Genomic DNA, 20,868 nt, shown 5'->3' with positions numbered 1-20,868 from the left:
CAGAAGCCTGGTCAGGGAGGCCAGGATGGGGGGCTGCACACATCCCAGCATGGGACCCATGGATACCCCCTCCCTAGGGCTGCTGCAGTCCACCCACTCCCAGAACTGCCTAGAATCTGTCAGAGCCATCTCATCCCCTCCCTGCCCCTCCCTTTCTCTGGGCAGAGGACTCAGCAGATCCTGGTGCCTGCGGGTATTTGGGTGGGGGTGACCATGGGGGAAGGCAAGTGAAGGGGACAAGCACCTCCAGAAGCATCCAAAATGGAGCTGGAAGGGACCTGTGACTCCTGACCCTCGTTCTCTCCCACTGGGGGCTACCTCTGCCTGGGGGTACAGTTCCTACCCCGTGATGCTTCCTCACCCTAAGGGGAAACCAGGGCTCCTTATTGCTGTCCAAGGAGGCTCCCCTCCACCTATGACCCTCTCTCTGGGGGTAGACCAGCATCACCACCAATTTTGAGAGAGGAGGAATGACAGACGCCTGGAGTGAAAGGACAGAGACTCAGCTAAGGGCTCAGACTGCCCTCTGGCTGTGTGTGGACTCAGTTCTAGACTCCAGGCAGGTGGCCAGGGGTCGAGGGCAATCTCCACCCCCCTCCCTCGGTCAGATCTTAGCACTTTGACTCACTGCAGAAGGGGGACTGTCTGTCCCAGGTTTGGTTGTGGCTAATGACCCACGGACTCCTGCCCAAGATGAGGGCCACTGAGACCCAACCTCACCCCCAACTTCATGAACCAGGAGACCTTGGGATTACGAAGTTTAAGAAAGGTGGTGGGCTGCGGTGCCTGGGGACCCCATCTGGTAAGGGCTACCAGACTCCATTCATCCTTTTTGATCTTTCTGTCTGTCTGTCTCAGACATGGGAAGACTGAAAGAAGGGCTTGGGCGATGGCAGGGAGCGAACCCTCAGGATGTCAGCACCAAACAGATGTGGAGGCATAGACTTGATCTTCATCTGGTTCTAGCTCCCCCACCCAGATTTCCCACACCTCACAGCTACTGCTCGAACCCCGTGAGGACCTCCAACTTCCCAGGTCAAGTCGCTCAGCATTATTGCTAGGAGCCCAGAAGCCAGAATTTGGGGACGGGTGACGCCCTTGCCCCAGGCCAGACCAACCCCTCTGAGCACACCGGAAAACGAGGAAAGGCTGGGAAATGACTTGCCCAAGGCCAGAGAGGTCGCTGGGACAGAGAGGGGCTAGAAGCTGGGTTTCCTCCTCCAGAAGGGCTCCTGTTTCGGCCGCAGCTCCCTATGCCACCCGGTGGAGCCTGCTCGGCTGGCCCATATTACCCGGAATCGAGCCGGGCAGCCCTGGAGTTGCGGGCAGGATGAGGCAGGGCGGGCGGGGCCGGATGGGAGCCGGATCTTCCCCGAGGAGCGGCGCACAGCCTCTCCGGCCCCGTATGGCGGCGGCGGCGGCGGCGGCAGCGACGGCAGGTGCCTGCGTGGCGGTCTGGCCCGGCCCCGGGGCAGGTGCTGAGAGGCCACCCCTGCCTCACGCGAGCCGAACGAACAAAACGCTCAGGTCCGGTTTGTGCGAGGGGCTCGTCGCGGGGCGGGGGCGGAGGGTCCGGGGCCTGGCCGTGGCCCTTGGTGATCTCCTGGTCCTTATCATCCGCGAGCACAGTGCCACACAGCGCTCCGCTTGCTGCCGCCCTCACCTGCGCGCATCTGCGGCTGACACGTCGCCCGCCGAGGCGGCCACCGCAGGTGTGCACCCGGCCCGCCCCTCCCTTCCTGCCACCCTTCACCTGGCCGGGCCGTGCTTGGCTTGGTCCCCAGCCCATTCCCCGGAGCTTGTGAGGGATCCTGGGCTAAGCACGCTCTTATACGGCCTGCTCAGTCCCCGCCCCTAGTCACACACACACACACGCGCACACACACACACACACACACACACACACACACACACACTCACACCTGTCCGGGCGCCCGTTTGCTCCAAGCAAATATTGACTCAGAGGAGGCGGAGCGCACCCACCCCCTCCCCACCCCCGCCTGGGCTCTGGGGCCTGAGCTCTTTGGAGGCCTTGGCGCGGGGGTGGGGTGGGGGTGTCCGGGACTTGGGCGCCTCTGGAACAACACCAGATGTCACTTTTCCACCCACCTGCTTCTGGGGGGGGGGGGAGGAGCAGAGGACAGAGGCTGCCGGGAGGAGGTTAGGGGAAGTAGGAAGGGACGTGGGTATCCTAGGGGACGTGGGACACCCCCTAGGCTAGGGATTCAGATTCACAATGGGAATCGCTTAATAGGGTCTGTGTCCTGCTAGCTGTGACCTCCACCCGCGTCCCAGCGCCTAGCTCTTAGCCCTCCGGGACGTGCCTTGGTTTCTTTTCCTTCTCAACCTCTTAGCAGTGTCCCAGGAGCCCGGCAGAGGCTGAGAAAGGACTGGCGATGGAGGGACCCAGCCTCGGAGCAGGCGCAACAGGGAAAGGGGAGGGGTGGTCACCTCGCCGCGCAGCCACCTGCTGCGCGCACTAGGCCGGGCGCTCAGTTCCTGTCCACTAGGCTATGCTGAGGCAAAGGCCCGCTAGGCCCTGCCCGAAGCGCCCTCCACTGGCCAAACCAGGTCCAGCGCCCAGCAGAGAGCGGCGGGAACTCCTGCCCAGCCTCGGTGTGGAGCGGAGAGGCGCAGCCTCCCAGCAGCCAAGTCTGCAACGAGTCGCTGCAGTCCACCTCGGCCGCTCCAACCGTCTCTCCCTCCCAGAGCGCGGGCGAGAATTCCTCCCGCGTCGGGAAAATAAAGTCAAGGCAGATACAGGGACGGGAAAAAAATTGCTAAATGCTTTACTGGAGGGGCGGGGGAGGGGGGGGTCCTTAGAGCAGCAAATCCATGGGGCTGGGCGCTGACACCCGCGGAGTGTTGGTAGGGGGCGGCGCCACCAGGCGGGGGACCTCTGCTTGATGCAGCCCGAGGGATGCTACCGCCAGCAAGTCTGGAGTCCCAATCCTGGAAGGCAGAAAGCCCCAGAAAGGCGTTGGAGAGGCTTAGGGCCGAGCCTGCCCGCCCCTGCCGCCCCTCGCGCCCTTCGGGCGCAGTCGGCGCCCCCACCTGGAATCGCTGAGCGGCGGCAGGGCGATGACGCGCGGCCGGGAGGTGAGCACCACCTCTCCGCGGCTCGCCTCCACCAGGATGTTCTGGATCATGTTCTCCAGCAGCGCCTCCTGCAGGTTGGCGAACGCCGGGAGACTGCGAGTGGCGGGGACAAGGGTCTCAGCACCGTCGTCTACGGCGCTCGTGTTCTCCGAAAGCCTCCTCTGTGCTGTGTACGCTGTGTGCGCTGTGCTCTACGTGGATTCTCACTTAACTTCCCACCCTTCCAACACGATAAGGCATCCTTGTCCCGGTTTTATAGACCCTCAACTTGTGGCTTAAAGGGACCAAGCCAAACGTCACACTGGCTGGTACCAGTGGTGACATCCGAACCCAGGCTCCTTCTCAGGGCCAGGCTTGGGGAAAGGCATCCAGCGGTGGGAGGGTGCCAAAGGGACCAGGTGGGGCCTAGGAAATCCCAACACAGACAGAAAGCAGCCCCAGGAGGAGGACCTTCCCGAAGAGGTGGGGCTTTTAACCCATTTAAGTGACTTCAGGGACAAGAACTACCACCACCACCCCCTCCCGGAAGTGATGTGCTAGTAAATGTTAATCGCAGGTCTTGGAGGGAAAAAGTAAAGCTCAGATCGCCATTCTGTAAATACCCTCATGAGATGGGAGTGAACCCTGAGCTGGGAAGAGCCTTGCACACAGACAGAAGCTGGCCCCTCCACACCACCGCCTCCCAGGATCCTTCAGTACACAACTGCCCTCCAAAGCCTGGCCTGGGCCTGGCTCCTCACCGGCTCATCGCCTCCTTCTCATCGTGCTCCTGCTCCTCCTTCGCTATGGTCTTCAGTTGCTGCTGCCAACGCCATTTCAGGGATTCCTGGGACACGTGTGACTGGGTGGGCTCAGTCCCCGTCCAGGGCAACTTCTGTTCCTCCTCCACCTCCTTTACCTCCAGCTCCCTCTTGCCTGTCTCCTCCACCTCTTCAATCTCCTCCTCTTCCTCTTCTTCCTCCTCCAGCTCCTCCTCTTCCTCTTCGCTGGTCTCTTCCTCTTCCTCCTCTTCTTTCTTCCCCGGCCTCAGTTTGTCTTCCTCCTGCTCCTTGTCTTTGTCTTCCTCCTGGCTGCTGGAGGATGGAGACAAGACTGGCACTGGTTGGTGTTGTAGGTTGTGGTTCTGGGCCATGAACTTGGCTGACTGCTCACTCCAGAACTGGCAGAAGTAAGGTATCTTCTCCACCAGGCTTTGGTCCACGGCCTCATGGAAGATCTTGTCTTCTAGCAGACCCCTGCATGGCAGGGAGGAGAAGGTCCTTGCTGAGAGGCCTTGCACCCCGCTGTGGGGCTCTGGCTTCAGTGATCCCCAAGGGACAGTTCCTGCCTACTGTGTCTACAAATGGGTGCTAGGCGGCGGGGGGGGGGGGAAGACCCCCTAGTCAGCTGCCCCCTCCATCCCTTCTTTGGGGGAAGGCACCTCAGGGTCTCATAGGTTCTTAGAGGCAGAGTCAAGAGGTCAGAGTCACACAGATAAGAGACAGGAGCTCTGGGTAGACAGTGAACTGGCTTGGACCTTGTCTACCAGCCATGGACAGGACAAACTTAGGATCCAGCCCTGAGACTCCATTAGAGCTGCTCTATCCTGGGGCCACCAGTGGAAGGACCTTGTAAGAAAGTTCTATTTTTCAAGAAAGGAAGGGGCTTCAGGGCCCATGGGTGGATCCAGAGTTGGTTGAATGAGCACAGAGAGATGAGGTGGTGAGGGACCGGAGGCGGGGGTCACCTGATGATGGCGGTGAGACAGTCAACCAGGAGCTGCTTCTCTTGCTTGGAGACAGGGCACCACTGGTCAGGGGATTCTTCCTCAGAAGCCTCCAACTCTTCCCTGGGGCATTTCCTCTTTGGGAGCTCCCTGGAACAGGCCGTGACATTCTGAGTGGCCTGGGCGAGCTACCCTGCTGGGGGTGGGGTCATGAGCAATGGTGGTGGCAATGCAGTCATGAGGACATAGATGAGCTTGGGACAACCCCTGGCTTTGGCCCAAATGTAGTGCTCCTGCATTTGGGGAACCTCAAACCTAAATCAGCACAAGATCTGGAGAGGCTCCAAGTTGGCAAGGTAAGGAAGGTGGTGGGGCAGGAGGCCTAGGGCGCGTTCCCCAGGGGGCAGAGACCCCTCCCTCCCTGAGTGTTCACCGGTGCAAGAAGTGGCGGGGAAAGTCGGAGAAGAAGTTGGCCAGGAAGTAGTCAGTGGCGTGCGTACGGGCAGTGAGGCCCAAGTACAGTATGCCTGGTGAGGGCAGCTGGGGACACAGCCAGGGTGGCTCCTCCTTTGAGATCTTAAGTTTCCAGCTGGCAGGCCGATTGAGAGGCTGCTGATTCTTGATGGGGGGCAGCGTCTTTGGAAAGGGGGAGATATGGATGACAGGGGGTTGGGGACTTCATTCCCATCACCGATGGGCCCCTAGCCCCCAACCAGCCCCTCAGGGCCAAATATTGATGTGACCCCTCCCTTCTAGGAGGCTGGGCCAGCAATTGGAGGTATCTCTGGGAGCAAACAAGGATCTTTCAATTTATCCCAAGGAGATGGGGCTTAGGACCTCACCTTGTACTTCCTTACAGGTTCACAGGCTGTACAATATACCCTTCTCTGTGGAAGCAAAGAGACCCATGCTTAGGATATAAGACACCTAGAGGGACTCCCCTATTCCTACCCTTCCTGCTGACCCACAGGGCCTAAAGCCAATGGGATCTGCTGCCTCTTGATCCCACCCAACTCCCAGCCACACCCTTTTCCAGGACCTTCCCTAGGAAGTGCTGCCTGCAGACAAGGAAAATCAGATTACTCAACTAAAGGAAAGAAAACGGCATGCCACCAAACAGTGCATACTGTCCCAAGGGGCCTTGGAGCTTTGTGGTTTTGTGTGATAAGATTTAATTCAGAAATCCCTTCTCCCATACCCTCAAAACATGATATGCATTCACAGTTGGGCCAGAGCTTCAGAGAGGAAGAGTGCCTCCCTGGGGGTTCAGTGTGGTGAGCCCAGAGGCGATCAAGGTGTAAGAATACCAGCACAGAGGGCTGTGAAATCAGAGGAAGAACTAAGATGGATGTTCAGTCTCGTGTGGTCTCCTCCTACAAATACTAACAGCCGTGTTTAGCGCATGCTTACTTGGTGCCAGGCACTGCTGGAGGCACTTTGCTTGTATTACCTCATTTAATCCTTACAACATTGCTGCAAAGCAGGTACTATTTTACTTGCATCCAAAAATTATTTTCTAAATTTTATTTTTAAACTTCTTAATATGGAAATTTTCAAATGTATAAGAAAGTGGAGAGAATGTACAAAAAGACCTCCATTACCTACCACCCAGCTTCATCAATCAGTAGGCTCATGGCTAATCTTGTCTCATCTGGGCCCCACCTCTGGATTATCTTGAAGCTAATCCCAAATGTCATATTATCCCTATTTTACAGTGGAGGGAGCTGAGACATTAAATAGCTTGACCAAGATCCCAGAGCTGGAAATCATCAAAGCCAAGCAACAAAACTCAGCAAATTGTCTCCAGTGTGTGCACCCAAAACCACTATACCACATTGTCTTCCAGCAGAGGGTGAGCTCTGTCTTGTTTCCAATGAGTCCCAGCATTTAGCAGGCACCCATTAAATACTGGGGCTACATGAGGCAGGGAATGGTCAGCCAGGCTTCTGTACCCAGAAGAGAGTCTCTTGGGGAGATGCGATGTTTGGTCTAATGAAACAAAGCTAATCTAGGGCAGGCTGGCCAGTTTTGCATGTAAGACTACGTCAGATCACTACCTCTGACCCCTCTAGTAAGGGGATCAGAAGATCTGTTGTGTTCAAGGCCCACTCTGCGTCCTCACCTTTACTTTCTTATCTGTGATGGTGAATTCCACTTTCTGCCGCACCTCCTCACTCTTCCACTCTTGTAGCTCCTTATGGTACTGATTCAGGAGATCCTGCTGGTGCACCTGCAGCCCAGGACGAGGAGAGTGAAGGCCAAGGTCTGGAAGGCCTGTGTGCTGTGGGCCCCCCACTCCTCCAAGGGCTGGCTCCTGCCTCTCTCTGGAAGTCTGGGGATCTCATAGCTTACCCTACACCTGAGGACTGGGAGCTGTGCTCTGTCCCAGCTTTTCTCTGGTGCTAGTCCTACCTTGCAGACTAGGTCAATGCTGTAGAAGCTGGCATGCACTGCGGCCTTCAGGGTCACCACAAATGGGATTGTCTCTTCAGGAGCCACCTTCCCTCTCACAGGACTCACAGACACCTGTTTGTTTGGGGAAGGGGTCTCTAGAGCTTCGCAGGGATGGGATGGTGAGGTGGGGTGGGGTGGGGTGGGGTGGACAGAGTGAGATGGTGGGACAGGATAAGGTGGGATGGAGTGGGAAGGGGTGGGGAAGGGTGGGGTGGGGTCTGGTCTAGTGGGGTGTGGTCAGGTGGGGGTAGAGTGGGTAGGATGGGGTGGGGTGAGGTGCGGTGGGGTATGATGGGGTGGGATGGGATGGGGTGGGGTGGGGTATGATGGGGTGGCCTGGGGTGGGATGGTGAGGGACAGGGGGGTGAGACGGGGTAAGATGAAACAAGATGGGATAGGATGAGGTAGAGTAGGGTGGGTCTGAAGTCTTGCTAGAGGTTCTGATTCTGTGGAAATAGGAGACTCTCACCTCCCCAACGTCTAGAGGCTTCAGCTGCCACTCAAAGACAATGGTCTCATTCTTGGAGACGTTGTTGAGGAACAGAAGGCGGCTGCACTTGCTCTGCACAGGAATGTTTCCCAGGGAGATATGAGACTGGGACAGGAAGACATTCTGTTGGTGGAGACAACACAACAGCCACCCTGGTGGGGAGTGAAGGAATACTAACTATAGCAACCACTACTAGTTACTGAGTGCTTTCAACAGGCTGGGTACCATGGCAGGCACTTCACATGCATGTGAACCTCCCCACAGTCCTATGATATAGGTATTATTATTGTCCCCATTTTACAGGTGTCCTGCTAAGGGTTAGAGAGCATAAATAATTTTTCCAAAGATCTCTTACAGGCATAGCCGGAATAAACCCAATCTCACTCTAAAGCCTATGCTTTTGACCATTAAAATAGTCTTGGAAGGGCTGAGAAAGGATGGCTATAAATTAACGGGGAAATCAGCTGTTGACTTCTTCACTGGGAACGGAAGGAAAGGCTGAGGCCACAGGGAAGGGGCACTTTCTCTCTGTTCAGAGCCTATGTGCCTCCAGGTCTAGGACTTTGTCTCACCCTTCTTTGTGTCCTCAGGGTCTTCATAGTGCTTATCATGCAGTTAGGATCCAAAAAGTGGAAGGGTGAACAGGCAGATGTATGGGTGGATAGTGACGGGGTGGCTGCATGGGAGGATGGATGGTTACATGGATGAGTAAATGGGCATGTGGGTAATTGGGGAGAGATGGATGGACGGGTGGATGAATGAATGGGTCAGACTTCCCAACAGTGAGATGGGTTTGAACTAAAGATGGTGTTACTGCCTCTAGATATCTTATAGCAAAATCCATACAGGCCCAGGGGAAGGACTGTTCTGTATGAAGATAATACCTCATAGCCCTAAAATGGGAGAGCTTCCTTCTACGCCCTCCAGTATCCCCACCCCCATGCCCAGAGAAGAGGGCGGGATGCAGGGCCCGGCAGCAGGTGGAGTGGCTTGAGCAGGAACTCCTGTGGGCACTAGGTGGCAGGATAAGCCTCTCTTCAAACCAGTTCTGCCTCTTAAATCTGGAGGAGGGCTGGTTCCAGGTTTCACCTCTGCAACCCTCCCTTCTCCCCTCATCATATTTCCTTCTCAGCTTCCCCATCCCGCCACTGGCCACCCTGTGGAGCCTTAGGCACCCTCCTAGGCCTCAGGCCTTCCTATCTTCCTTCTCCCTACCTGTCCAGGAACCATCAGCCTAGAATGTATGGAGTCATTGTCGCAAGAGGAGATGTTGTGGAAGGGGGCTGTGTCCCCCATGACATGGGGGTCATAGCCCACTCCCTGGAAGTGGATGATGGCTGAGTTCCATCCTAGGATGTGTATGGGCACATCCACCTGGGAAGTTAGGAGGGTGGGGAAGGGACTGGTCAGAGCAAGGCTTACTGAGGAGGCCAACCCCAACCTCCACCCTCGATTAGCCCAGGCTGCTGCTCACCGTGTAGGTCTTGGCCTCAATTGGTGAGAAGATCCAGAAGACCTGAGCGGTTGTGCCTGGCTGGATCTCCCCTTGGGGGTTGAGGCAGGAGAAGATGGGGTGATCAAAATTGTTTTCCTGAACCTGCGACAGGATGTTGGTCTGGATCTCATATGTCACAGGCACTGAGCCACCGTTATATAGCTCATAAATCTGTAGGGGGTGAGGCAGAAGAGTGAAGTCTCCACATCAATTCAGGGCTGCAATGCAGATGGCCTGGGATTCTATGTCCACTATAGGAGGGCAGGTTGATCTCCATGATGTCACCCTTATGCTCCTCTCAGAGCTCCCTAACTACCTTGGGTTTCTCTTGTGGCTTGATCACCCAAGAAGTATGTAACTGTATTTTCAGTCTGTGACATTTTAGGATATTCTGTAACCCTTATTTTTTTCCCTCTAAATTTGACTTTGTCAAGGCATAGACACTAATGCTTATGTCTCTAGTGTTGGAATTTATAGAACTGTCCGTGTACACACCCTTTACTCTTCAGCATTTTCTAGGCTCTTTCTAATCACCTGTGAGGTTGCCACTTTCCACATCGGCCATTAGAGGCAGTCCTGCTTAAAGGCAGATAAGGGACTGTAAGGAAGGTTTAAGGTTCCACAAGGCTAACTCCAAACTGTAGGAATCACAGAAAGTCCTAGAAGAAACCAGAGATCTTCTGGTACAATCCTTCATTTTAAGATGAGAAAACAGAAGCCAGAGAGATTAAGCAGTTCATCTGGATTTAGGTTTTGCCCCCTCATTTTTCTCAACACCCGCTCCTGAAAATGCTGATTTTATTCTCTTGCGTGGGTCACCCGCTGAGTTCCAGACCTGGTATCCAACCTCTGCCTGAAAGCCCCACCCTCCATTGTCTCATAGGTATCTACGATTTGGTAAAAAAACACCAAAGTCGTCACTACAAAGCCTATTTCTACAGGCGGTGTATCTCCTTTCAGTAAATGCTCAACTAGGAATTCAATACATCCCAATCCCTCCCTTCTGCCTACTTTCCCAGTCTGGTCCCAACAAGTTCTAAAGATCCTGCCTCCAAAATGTACATTAAATCTGTTCATTTCTATCTCCACTGCCCTCTTGAAGGTCTAGGCTACCATCTGTCACCATCTCATGAATGACAGAGGAAGCTTGGCTACAGTTGTACAGATTGGTTGGAGGCACAATTGGGTCTCCTGGCTCCAGATCTGAGGACATTTTCAATTGTCTATGTTCAGGGCCACATGAGATTGGTCTAGTCTCTCTGGAAAGCTCTCCAGGGGGCACAAGAGTCTTTGCCTTCCAGGAAGTCAGTAGGGTAGAGGGTGGTATAGAAATCAAACAGAGCTCAGGCCTCGGGGCCCCTCTGCTTCAGGTCCAGAAAGCCCATTCTTCTGACCCTAGGCTGGATGGCCAGAGACCTCCGCTCAGAAATACAAGGATTTCTAAAAAGTTAGATATTTCTCAGCTGTAACATGTTTGGGAAAATACTATGTCCCTTCTGGGAGACTTCCAATGTACATTTTCAGAGCAAAGGAACCCAATCCCTTCTAATTAATAAAGAAAATTCTATAGCTTTGCAAGGATTCACATTTGTTTTTCACACTCCAGAAAGAGGTCCTTCTTGGGAGCAGTGATTTTCAAATTGGGGCTGAGACCTATTAGTGAGCAGGTCAAGAAACTAATTGAGCAGGTCATGTCCAGTGTGTAAGAAATGGAACACAATGAAATAAAAACAGATGGCATCAGAACACTTTGCATGTAGTAGGGTACATGTTGATTTGTGATACTCTTTCAGTTGGTAAGTGTATGTATGTACTTACTGGGTTATTATCCAAAATATGTTAGTGTGACTCATGGTCAAAGAAGTTTGAAAAATCCTGTGCTAGGGGAGAGAACCCTCTGCTTTTGCAGGGGAACAAGACCCGGCAAAGGGCTTAGCATTAGGCACCAGGAAGCAGAATCCTCTCGCTTTGGGTCTCTCCCAATTGCCCAGTCTCAGGGTTTAAACTTGTAGCCCCACCTGGTAGAGTGAGGGCTTCCAAAAGGCAGGGTCTTCGTTACCCTGTAAAGGTGACAATGCTTAGGCTTCTTGGTAACCAGGACCATGTAGACCACTGACCTGCCTTGGGGGCAGCGTGTCACCGATGGGGACAGGGATGAACTGGTGGCTAGTGGAGGTGAAGTGCACGTACTTTTGCTCCAGCTTCACTGTCACACCTATGAAATTTAGCTGGAAATAAAAAGCCCATGAGTAGCATCCTTCCCTGGGAGGAAGGGAAACACCCAACAGAGAGATCTCGACCCTAGCTCCCCAAGGGGGAGCACAGTTCCCTGCTTCTCCCTCTGGTGTCCAGGACAGGGGGAGTTCTAGGGTCTCACCAGGATCTCACGGCCATAAGACACCTTGAAGAGCACGGGGAGGCGATCAGTGCCAATGAACAGGTGGCTGGAAGGGAGGAGACAAGTCTGGGATGAGTTATTGAGCCCTGGCGCAAGCAGGAGAGCAAAGCGCCTGTGACCTTGAGGCAGCTAGCCCCTGGGAACATGTGGAAACCCCTGAGCTGTGATGGGACAAGAGGTAAATCAAACTTCCCCGCCGGCTGGGTGGGCAGGGTCCTCCCAGGGTAGCAGTCAATTAGGGTACCCTGGAATCACAGAGTGCAAGGCCAAGCTCTTCCAGGAGCCAAGGGAAAGGGGGATCTCCAGGACCGGTGTGGGAGGAGCACCTGTATTTGAACTCCACCATCTGCTCTTGCCCAGGACTCAGGCTCCCAGCCTTGGGGCTGATGGAGAATATGCAGTTTTCCTGTACACGCATTTGGTGCAGCTCAGTGCTGTCAAACTCTGCTTGTTCAGCCCACTGCTCCAGCTCAATCTGCTGGTCACTTGGGAAGAGGAACGCCCTGGGAGAGGGGTACAGAGCAGGACGGAAACCTCTTAGAACAGAGAGGTGGGACCCCTGAGCTCCAGATGGGATGGATGAAAGTCTCCCCTACTCATTCCCCCAATTAAGTAAGCCATCTCATGCACGGCTGAGCAAACGTGGCTATGGTGGATCCTCATTTCATAATGGCCCCGAAACCTGGGAACAGAAGCAGGTCCCTCGTGACTAAAGGCAAAGTGGAAGTCAGGGCTTCCACTGCGAGTGACAGGGGTTGCGGGGGAGTGCTTGTGTAGGTGGGTAACTGAGCTAGCTAACCACTAACCCTGGAGGGGTTGGTGTGACACAGCTCTTAGGAAGTGCCATTTGAAGCACCTAAAAATGCCAGCAGCACCAACCAGAGGCCTCCAATAGGAAGGATGTGCAGTACGGTGGGCACAGGGGCAGAGAACAGATGCTCCAGCAGGGCTGGCTCTTTTGAATCTGGAGCAGGTCTGGGCATAGAATTAATGCCCCCCAAATGCCTCATGTTGTGGGAAAGTAGATATTGTGCTCTAAGTAGCTGACAAAACAAGTGGCAACTGGGTCCCCAGGTTGCAATCTGAAAAGGTGGACCCCTTCAGAGCATAGAACTGGCTCAACCTGGGCCATGATGGGTGGCGGGGGTGGGGGCGGGGGGGGTACAGACAGGGAGCAGCCAGATGGGGAAATGCTCAACAAAGAGTGGAGGAAATGCAAATCAAGACTCCCTTGAATCAACCTGAAATATTTTCACATCAGAAACATGATAAACAGAGGTGCCTGAGTGGCCCAGTCAGTTAAGTGTCTGACTTCAGCTTAGGTCATGATCTCACAGTTCGTGGGTTTGAGCCCCGCGTTGGGCTCTGTGCTGACAGCTCAGAGCCTGGAGCCTGCTTCACATTCCGTGTCTCCCTCTCTCTCTGACCCTCCCCTGCTCACACTGTCTCTTTCTCTCAAAAATAAATAAAACATTAAAAACATTAAAAAGAAAAAAAAGAAACGTGATAAACAGTTCCACTCGGGGCACCTGGGTGGCTCAGTCGGTTAAGCCTGTAACTCTTGGTTTCAGCTCAGGTCGTGATCTCGTGGTTTTGTGAATTCGAGCCCCTCCTTGGGCTCCATGCTGAGGTTGCTCAGCATGGAGCCTTCTTGGGATTCTCTCTCTCCACCCCTCTCTCTCTGCCCCTTCCCCACTCATGCCGTCCGTCTCTTTCAAAATAAGTGAATAAAAATTTTTAAAAAACACCAACCAACCAACCAACAAAAAACAGTTCCACTCAATGCTGTGTAAGTTGAGAAAGAACGGACACCTTCAAACATAAGTAGGGAGAGAAGGAACACACCTTTGTTGTGGAGGTTTTGACAGCATCTACTAGAATAGTAGCAGTATGTGTCCTTTGACTCAGAAATTATCTCCTGGAGAACTAACTGTGCGAATAAATGCATGCTTGTGCATGCATGCGCACATGTGCATACACAGGTGTTTATTACAACTTTCTTTGTAGTGGCAAAAAAAAAAAAAAGTACTGGGAACAACTAATGTCATCAATAAACAGATTAGCTTAACAACTTAAGGGCCATTCATATTGGGGAATATTATGGAATATATTAAAAAGAATGAGCTAGAGTCACATGCATTGATCTGTATTGAGCTGAATGGAATGTTCCTAGTGTAATGCTGAGTGAAAATGTTATTGGTGTAATGCTGAGCAGAAACCACTAGTATAGTATTGTGCCGTTACTGTAAAAAAAAAAAGGCAAAAGAAATAAAATAACCCCCTGGACTGTGTTCGTGTGTACATTGTCCAAGGGCTGAGCACGAAAGCCCACTCCACACCCCTCATTGCCCCAGCAGAGTGGATGTGGAATGGGAGCTGGGGAGTTTCTTACTTTTCTTCCATCGCCTTTGTGACTTTTGACAGGTGAATAAACTGCGTTTGTCATTTTATTGGGGGGATACTGATTAGCGGCAAAGCTGGAGATCTTGCTACTTTGGGGTTGTCTGGATAGTCCTGACACCTCTGTTTCCCTTGCTGCCTGCACCCAGTCCCGGTCCCAATAAACCCAACCCCCTTTTCCCTGCCCATCTTCTGGTGTGGGCCTCCCTTCCTGCTCCCCTGCCTCAAGCTGCTAGTCCGTCTCTCTGCCTGTACCCTGCATCCCAGACCAGAGTGCTAAGTCTTGAGATTAGATCATGTCTTTGTCCCCCATCCCCACTTACATCATCATCAGTGCCCTCAGGAAGAAGTCCAGACTCTTAAGAAGACGCCAAGGTCCCGACGCCTTGGCCCTTGCCTGCCTCCCAACCACATCCCGGGCCCCTTCCTCGCTATCAACGCTCTAGCCACGCTGAGCCCTTTTCTCTTACCCATATACGTGCCAGGCCCTCTGTCTGGAAGGTTCTTTGCAGTCTCTCTGCCTCTTCTCCCTAGGCTACAGCTCTAGCTTAACTGTACGTTTCTTTAGCACACATCACCCTGGACCAAAAAGTTGGCCTGCCCCAGACACCTGTGGAACCCGGAGGGCCAGGCTTGGAACTGTCAGCGCCTGGATTCTGAGGGCCAGGTCTGGAGCCTGGGCCTAGGAAGCCCCCAGTAAACATTTAGCCAGGACTTCATGAGTGCACAAGGGAACAGAAGATGTACACCGGCCTGTCTGGCGTCCCTAAGGCCTTCCGTCTCACCAGGGGCCGAGGCATCAGGGGAGAAGACCTGGAGGGAGTACGGTAACGATGTGGCTCCTATTTCCTCTCACGCTCCCCTCCCACTTGGGGTTCTCACCCTGTCCTGCCTGCTGCCGTCTCCAGGCCAAGTCCACACTCCCCATTTCTTACTGGTCCCAGCAAGAATAAAACCTTCAGTCTGTTCTTTATGAGCTCAGCAGAGACTGGCTAGAATTTTCAAAAATAGCCTTCTAAGAAACTGAAAGGAAACAACACAAAAAGCCTAGGAGAGTCAAGCCTTCCAAGGAAAGGCCGCTGTGCTTGGAATCCTGGAAGAAGCACGGACGGCCTTCCTGGACCTCAAATGATCTCCTGACGGATGCACCCAGCTCAGTGGGCACCTTGCCTGGGTTTCCTCCCACCTCGGTTTCCAGCAACCTGGACTCTCTCCACAGAGAGTATGAGCTGGCTTGCTCCTACACAAACACACTTGCATGCATAATCCACCCAAATACCCTATTCCGTGCCAGGACAGACTAATGCCGCTTTTCCTGCAGGGCCTGGCTTCTGGCCACTCACAGAGTCCAGTGAATGGCAGATGTGGAGCTCAGGCGGGCCCCGGGCCTTCCCCACCAGGCCAGCAGCCCTGCCTGCCAAGCTTCCTCAAGTCATCAGGGCCAGGGGCCCTCAGCAACTCATAGTCCTGGCCCTTCTCAGACAGGAGCCACCTAAGGAGCCATCTTCCCCAGCTGTTCCCACCGCAGGGAGGGGCAGGACGATCCAGAGAGTAAGGATGGCGTTGCACCCTTGATGATGCAGGTTCCCCACCCCACCCCCCGCTTTGTCCCCACGCACCCCACGACTCTGCTCAGGCAGGAAGTTTCCTGAGATCACAGATGCCAACCCCCACACACCATACACACACATATTTTCCCAGGCTGGGCCCCTGGCTCTCTCTCCCAAGCCCGACCCAGATGCGTACACTTCTTTCTCACCTCCGTTTGGCCAAGAAAAGTTAGAAGTCATCAAAAGGAAGTTTACTAGGAAATCAAGACGCGTGGCAGAGGCGGGGGGGGGAGGAACAAGAAGGAGCCTTGGCATGGAAACAGGATGCTTACTGGACACAAGTTTGGGGCCCCAGTGGGAGGAAGGTCGAGCACAGGAAGGGCCAAGCTTGGCAGGCTCCGGGCTCCTGGCCGGTGCCCATGTGACCTGGCGAAGCACAGCCTGCTGGGCGCCAGCCTCAAGCCTTCCTTGCAGCCTAGGTGTCTTCACTCAGCCACGTCATCCTCCCAGACACTGGCTCGGCGGCAGCCTGTCCCTGTCCTTCCCTACCAAGGATCTTCACTCACCCCCACGCGGGCTTGGCCTCCCTGGACTGAGGCTCTGTCCCACCCTGGCCTTCCCACCCCATCAGTGAGGGGATCTGCTTCTCACAGACATCAGGCAGCCAGGTCTGCCACCGGCAAGAGAAGGCCTCCAACACCTGCCTCCCGGGCCCCTCAGCAGCCCCCTCCAAGCCCCCCATACCAGTCCAGGGACACCACTCCAGTGTTCTTCAGGGCCAGGAGCACCACGGAGGGTCGAGCCTCTATCGGTGCTGCTCCAAAATTGAAGTCGAGCTTCAGAGGGGTGAAGACGGTGGGGATCTGGCCTGTGCTGTGTGGAGCAGAGAAACAGGCTCAGAGACAGGTGGGGACAGTCTGGGGCCCTCCTGGGGGAGGGGGAGCTAGCTCAGCACTCGTCTCCCTGCAGGTGGGAATTGGAGAATCTGGGACTCAGGGGCAGGGGTGGGCTAGTGATTTAGACCTTGGGCCAATCCCTGACTTCCCCTGACCCCTCCAGGGATGGGCAAGAATTCAGGGGGAAGATGAGAGTATTCACGGGCCGGGCCTGGTGCTGGGAGTTCGGGCAGAAAGCTCCAAGAACATCCCCAGATAGGCCCTGCTCCTTCCGTCTGCCCACCTCACCTGTGCCGGGTGGGCACCTTATAGGTGAGCTCCCCGGGGGTCGGGTCGCACTCCAAGTAACTGTTGAATCTGTCCAGGGAGAAGAGGCGCCACAGGTGTTTCCGGGTGATGCCCTCGGCGCTGCCCATGGAGCAGACATCCAGGATGGAGAGTAAGGGGTACACAGCCGTCAGGAAGACGCGACACAGCTCCCGCTTCTCCCCAGCCTTGTTATCTAGGGGGAAGAGATGTGGAAGAGAAGAGTGGCCTCACCTCCCAGCTGCCCTGGGGCAGAGCGGAGCATGCAGGCTGAGGGCGTAGGACCCTGGGCCACCTGCCTGGGACCATTGTCAGGAACAGCAGATGTCTCCAGGCTCTGGGATGTTTCCAGCAACAGCCGAACCTTGTCTTTCTATGTGTCAGGCATTGTCTTTTTTTTTTTTTAATGTTTATTTATTTTTGAGAGAGAGAGAGAGAGCTCAAGCAGGGGAGGGGCAGAGAGAGAGGGAGACACAGAATCCGAAGCAGGTTCCAGGCTTTGAGCTATCAACACAGAGCCCGACACGGGGCTCGAACACATGAGCCGTGAGATCATGACCTGAGCCGAAGTTGGACGCTTCACCCACTGAGCCACCCAGGCACCCCATCCCATGTCAGGCATTGTCTTAAGTGTGCCGTGTGCATCACTGTACTTAATGTGCACCGTTCATTACTATTTTTAACTAACTTTCACTAACAGCTCTATTGAGGTATAATTTAGGGGGGCCTGGGTGCCTCAGTTGGTTAAGTGTCTGACTCTTGATTTTGGCTCAGGCCATGATCTCACAGCTTTGTAAGTCTGAGCCCCATGTCACACTCTACGCTGACCCTGCAGAGCCTGCTTGGGACTCTCTCTCTGCTCCTCCCCTTCTCATACTCTCCTTGTCTCTCTCAAAATAAATAAACTTAAAATAATTTATATAAAAAAGAGGCGTAATTTATATGCCATAAAATTAACCCTTCTAACACATACAATTCAGATTTTTCGTATGTTCAGAGTTCCGTATTAGAGCATGTTCATCGCCCAAAAAGAAACCTGGTCCCAAGTGGCTGTCAGTCCCCATTCTCCCTTCCTCCCACCCCTGGCAACCACTGATCTACTTTCTGTCTTTACGGATTTGCCTATTCTGCACGTTTCTTATAAATGGAATCATACAATATGTGGCTTTTTTTGTGACTGGCTTTAATTTGGCCTAATATTTTCAAGTTCATCCATGTGGTAACATGTGTCAGTACTATTCTTTTTTTCCGGCCTGTGCACCATTGTGCTTCTTCTTCCCATTTTACAGATGTGGAAACTGAGGCAGAGGGTGGATAAACAACTTGTTAAGATTACACAGCTAGTAAATGCTGGGACCAGGATCCAATCCCAGGCAGTCTGGCTCCTTCTACACTCTTAGCCACTCTTCAGTGCTGCACCAGACTCCTCCCAGCAGGCCCCGGAGCAAGCTGATAATCCCACTTCATGGAGGAGGAAGCTGAGGCCCCAGGTGACTGGGGATTTGTCTTAAGACCCCACAGCGAACAGGCACAGCTCCAAACCCTTCGCACTGAGCCCTCCACAGCTCAGGCACACACGGGCACACATATACACAGACTCCGGCAGGGACACATGCGGCTGGTATGAGGCATACATACCAGTCACCAAAGGCACACCTTAGCACGCTAACGCTCACTCTGCTATCCCTGTCCGGAACCTCAGCACCCTTCCACCCCAAGTCCTGCTCACACAGCCCTCCCCCTTTCCTCCCTGACCCTGACTCTGGCAGGTGGCCCAGGTACCTCTGTGGGAGAGGAGACAGTAGCTGATAATCCAGGAGTACTGGGACCGGTGGCTGGGACACACCGTCAGGCAGATGGTGTCCTGGGACCGGGGCGGCATGCTTCCCTCTGTACGGTCCATTTCCAAAGCTGCTCAGGGATGACCCGGGTGGGGTCAAGGGCAGAAGAGGCCCTCAGTGCTGGCCAGCGTCCCAGCCTCTCCTGCTCCTTCCCAGACACCCTCCCCTGGGCCAGCAGACCACTGGCTAGAGAGCGGGCCCAGAGCCAGGAAATGGGGAGCGGAGTCCTTCCCCCCCAGACCAGACAGAGGCAACCAGTCTTCATGTCACTGGCACCTGCTAAGCCCTTTGCTCCACCCAGCAGCCCTGTGAGGCAGGTGCCAACAACAGTCTGATTTACAGATGAGGAAGCTGAGGCTCAGACAGTGAACTGCCCGATACCACACATTGAAAAGGTGGAAACACCAAATTTTAAGCCCTGCTTTGCCTGCCCCCAAACCATGGTCTGGTTAACTTTTTTTTTTCTTTTTTTTTCTTTGAAATAGTGAGTGCATGCTTGAGAGCTAACAGGGGCAGGGCAGAGAGAGAGAGAGAGAGAGAGAGAGAGAGAGAGAGACTCTTAAGCAGGCTCCCTGCTCAGTGTGGAGCCGGATGGGGGAGCTTGACACACAACCCTGGAATCGTGACCTGAGCCAAAATCAGGAGTCAGATGCTCAACTTGCTGAGCCCCCCAGGAGCCCCTAACCAGTCTTAGCCAGTGCCCCTCCCTGCCTGCCTCCCCCACGCCAGTCCTAGGCCTGAGTACCAAGGGGGCTGTCGCCCACGATCTCAGGGCTGCACTGCTCCAGGAATAGGCGATAATACAGGGTGCAGTTGCCGTCGTTCAGAAGCACCAGCAACCTGGACTGCTTGCTGTTCACCAACAGGTTTCCCAAATCCAGCTCCTTCTCCTTCGCCTGAGGGCCAGAGTCAGCTGGACACAGCCCTGGCTTTCCCAGCCCTGGCCTCAGGGAGTCTTCAAGGCAGGGCCGGGCCAGGGGGCTCCCATCCCCTGCATGGGAGTTGGACATCCTGGGGCTTCCCCCCTCCCACCTGTGCCCTGGTCCCTAGCTCCCAGCCCCCACTGCCATGGTCCCCATACTCACAGAGAGGCTGCTGGTGATGCCCATGCCCACCAGCCGGAGCATGTAGTGGGTGGTAGCAGGGGGCTTGGTGTCTGGGGGCAGACCGGCCCCCCAAACCCACATCCCCACTCGGAACAGGTACTTGGTCTCCTTCAGAGGGCTGAAGGTCCACGTCACTGTCTGGAGTCAGAGAGATCATCCCTGCATGGGGCTCTCCAGACCCCCCTGCCCAGGCCCCTGCCCATCTGAGAATATCAAGCTATGGTACCCCTTAATGAGCATTTACCCCATGCCAGGTACTTTCTACACATCATTTTTTTTTAAATATATGTGTATATTTTTTATTTCTAGGAGAGAGAGAGAGACAGCGTGAGCTGGGGAGGGTCAGAGAGAGAGGGAGTCACACACAGACTGAAACAGGCTCCAGGCTCTGAGCTGGCAGTCAGCACAGAGCCCGATGCGGGGCTCGAACCCACGAACCGCGAGATCATGACCTAAGCGAAAGTCGGACGCTTAACCGACTAAGCCACCCAGGCGCCCCTACACATCATTTTTTTTAAGTAATTGTTTTTAATGTTTTATTTATTTCTAGGAGAGAGAGAGAGAGAGAGACAGCATGAGCAGGGGAGGGTCAGAGAGAGAGGGAGTCACAGACTGAAACAGGCTCCAGGCTCTGAGCTGGCAGTCAGCACAGAGCCCGACGCGGGGCTCGAACCCACGAACTGCGAGATCATGACCTAAGCGAAAGTTGGACGCTTAACCGACTAAGCCACCCAGGCGCCCCTCTACACATCATATATTATGTTATCTTCCTCAACTCCTCAATCCTTTATCCCCACGAAGTAAGTGGTATGATTTTAGTGGCTCATTTCCTTCCTTCCTTCCTTCCTTCCTTCCTTCCTTCCTTCCTTCCTTCCTTCCTTCCTTCCTTCCTTCTTTCTTTTCTTTTCTTTCTTTTTTTTTTTTTGAGAGAAAGAGAGAAAGCACTCAGCCATGTCAGTGGGGTAGGGACAGAGAGACAGGGAGATGGAGAGAAAGAGAAAATCTCAACCATGCCCAGCTCGGAGCCTGATACAGAGCTCGATCTCACAACCCTGAGATCATGACCTGAGCCGAAATCAAGAGCTGATGGAGGGGCGCCTGGGTGGCTTAGTCGGTTGAGCGTCCGAC

General features: G+C 54.2%; 1 protein-coding gene across 1 annotated transcript in view; it reads right to left on the bottom strand.

Annotated features, from left to right (window-relative positions):
• Nucleotides 1-2,786: 2,786 nt before the first annotated feature.
• CFAP65 (cilia and flagella associated protein 65) overlaps nt 2,787-20,868 on the bottom strand; it is a 33,473-nt gene continuing 15,391 nt past the window's right edge. The window contains exons 17-35 of the mRNA XM_039233088.1: nt 19,720-19,878; nt 19,380-19,530; nt 18,576-18,704; nt 16,776-16,989; nt 16,336-16,464; nt 11,968-12,144; nt 11,621-11,687; nt 11,361-11,471; nt 9,223-9,414; nt 8,964-9,122; nt 7,728-7,871; nt 7,217-7,330; nt 6,927-7,034; nt 5,647-5,691; nt 5,238-5,440; nt 4,826-4,954; nt 3,840-4,334; nt 3,055-3,192; nt 2,787-2,952 (exon numbers count right to left, since the gene is read on the bottom strand). Coding sequence (XP_039089019.1) covers nt 2,820-2,952; nt 3,055-3,192; nt 3,840-4,334; nt 4,826-4,954; nt 5,238-5,440; nt 5,647-5,691; nt 6,927-7,034; nt 7,217-7,330; nt 7,728-7,871; nt 8,964-9,122; nt 9,223-9,414; nt 11,361-11,471; nt 11,621-11,687; nt 11,968-12,144; nt 16,336-16,464; nt 16,776-16,989; nt 18,576-18,704; nt 19,380-19,530; nt 19,720-19,878 — 2,997 coding nt within the window. The 3' untranslated portion in view covers nt 2,787-2,819. The remainder of the gene's footprint in view (nt 2,953-3,054; nt 3,193-3,839; nt 4,335-4,825; nt 4,955-5,237; nt 5,441-5,646; nt 5,692-6,926; nt 7,035-7,216; nt 7,331-7,727; nt 7,872-8,963; nt 9,123-9,222; nt 9,415-11,360; nt 11,472-11,620; nt 11,688-11,967; nt 12,145-16,335; nt 16,465-16,775; nt 16,990-18,575; nt 18,705-19,379; nt 19,531-19,719; nt 19,879-20,868) is intronic.

This window comes from Hyaena hyaena, unplaced genomic scaffold (genome assembly GCF_003009895.1).
Source record: "Hyaena hyaena isolate Hyena2069 unplaced genomic scaffold, ASM300989v1 scaffold_71, whole genome shotgun sequence".
NCBI lineage: Eukaryota > Metazoa > Chordata > Mammalia > Carnivora > Hyaenidae > Hyaena > Hyaena hyaena.
Note: the sequence above shows the minus strand (reverse complement) of the source record. Positions and strands in the feature narration are given on the sequence as shown.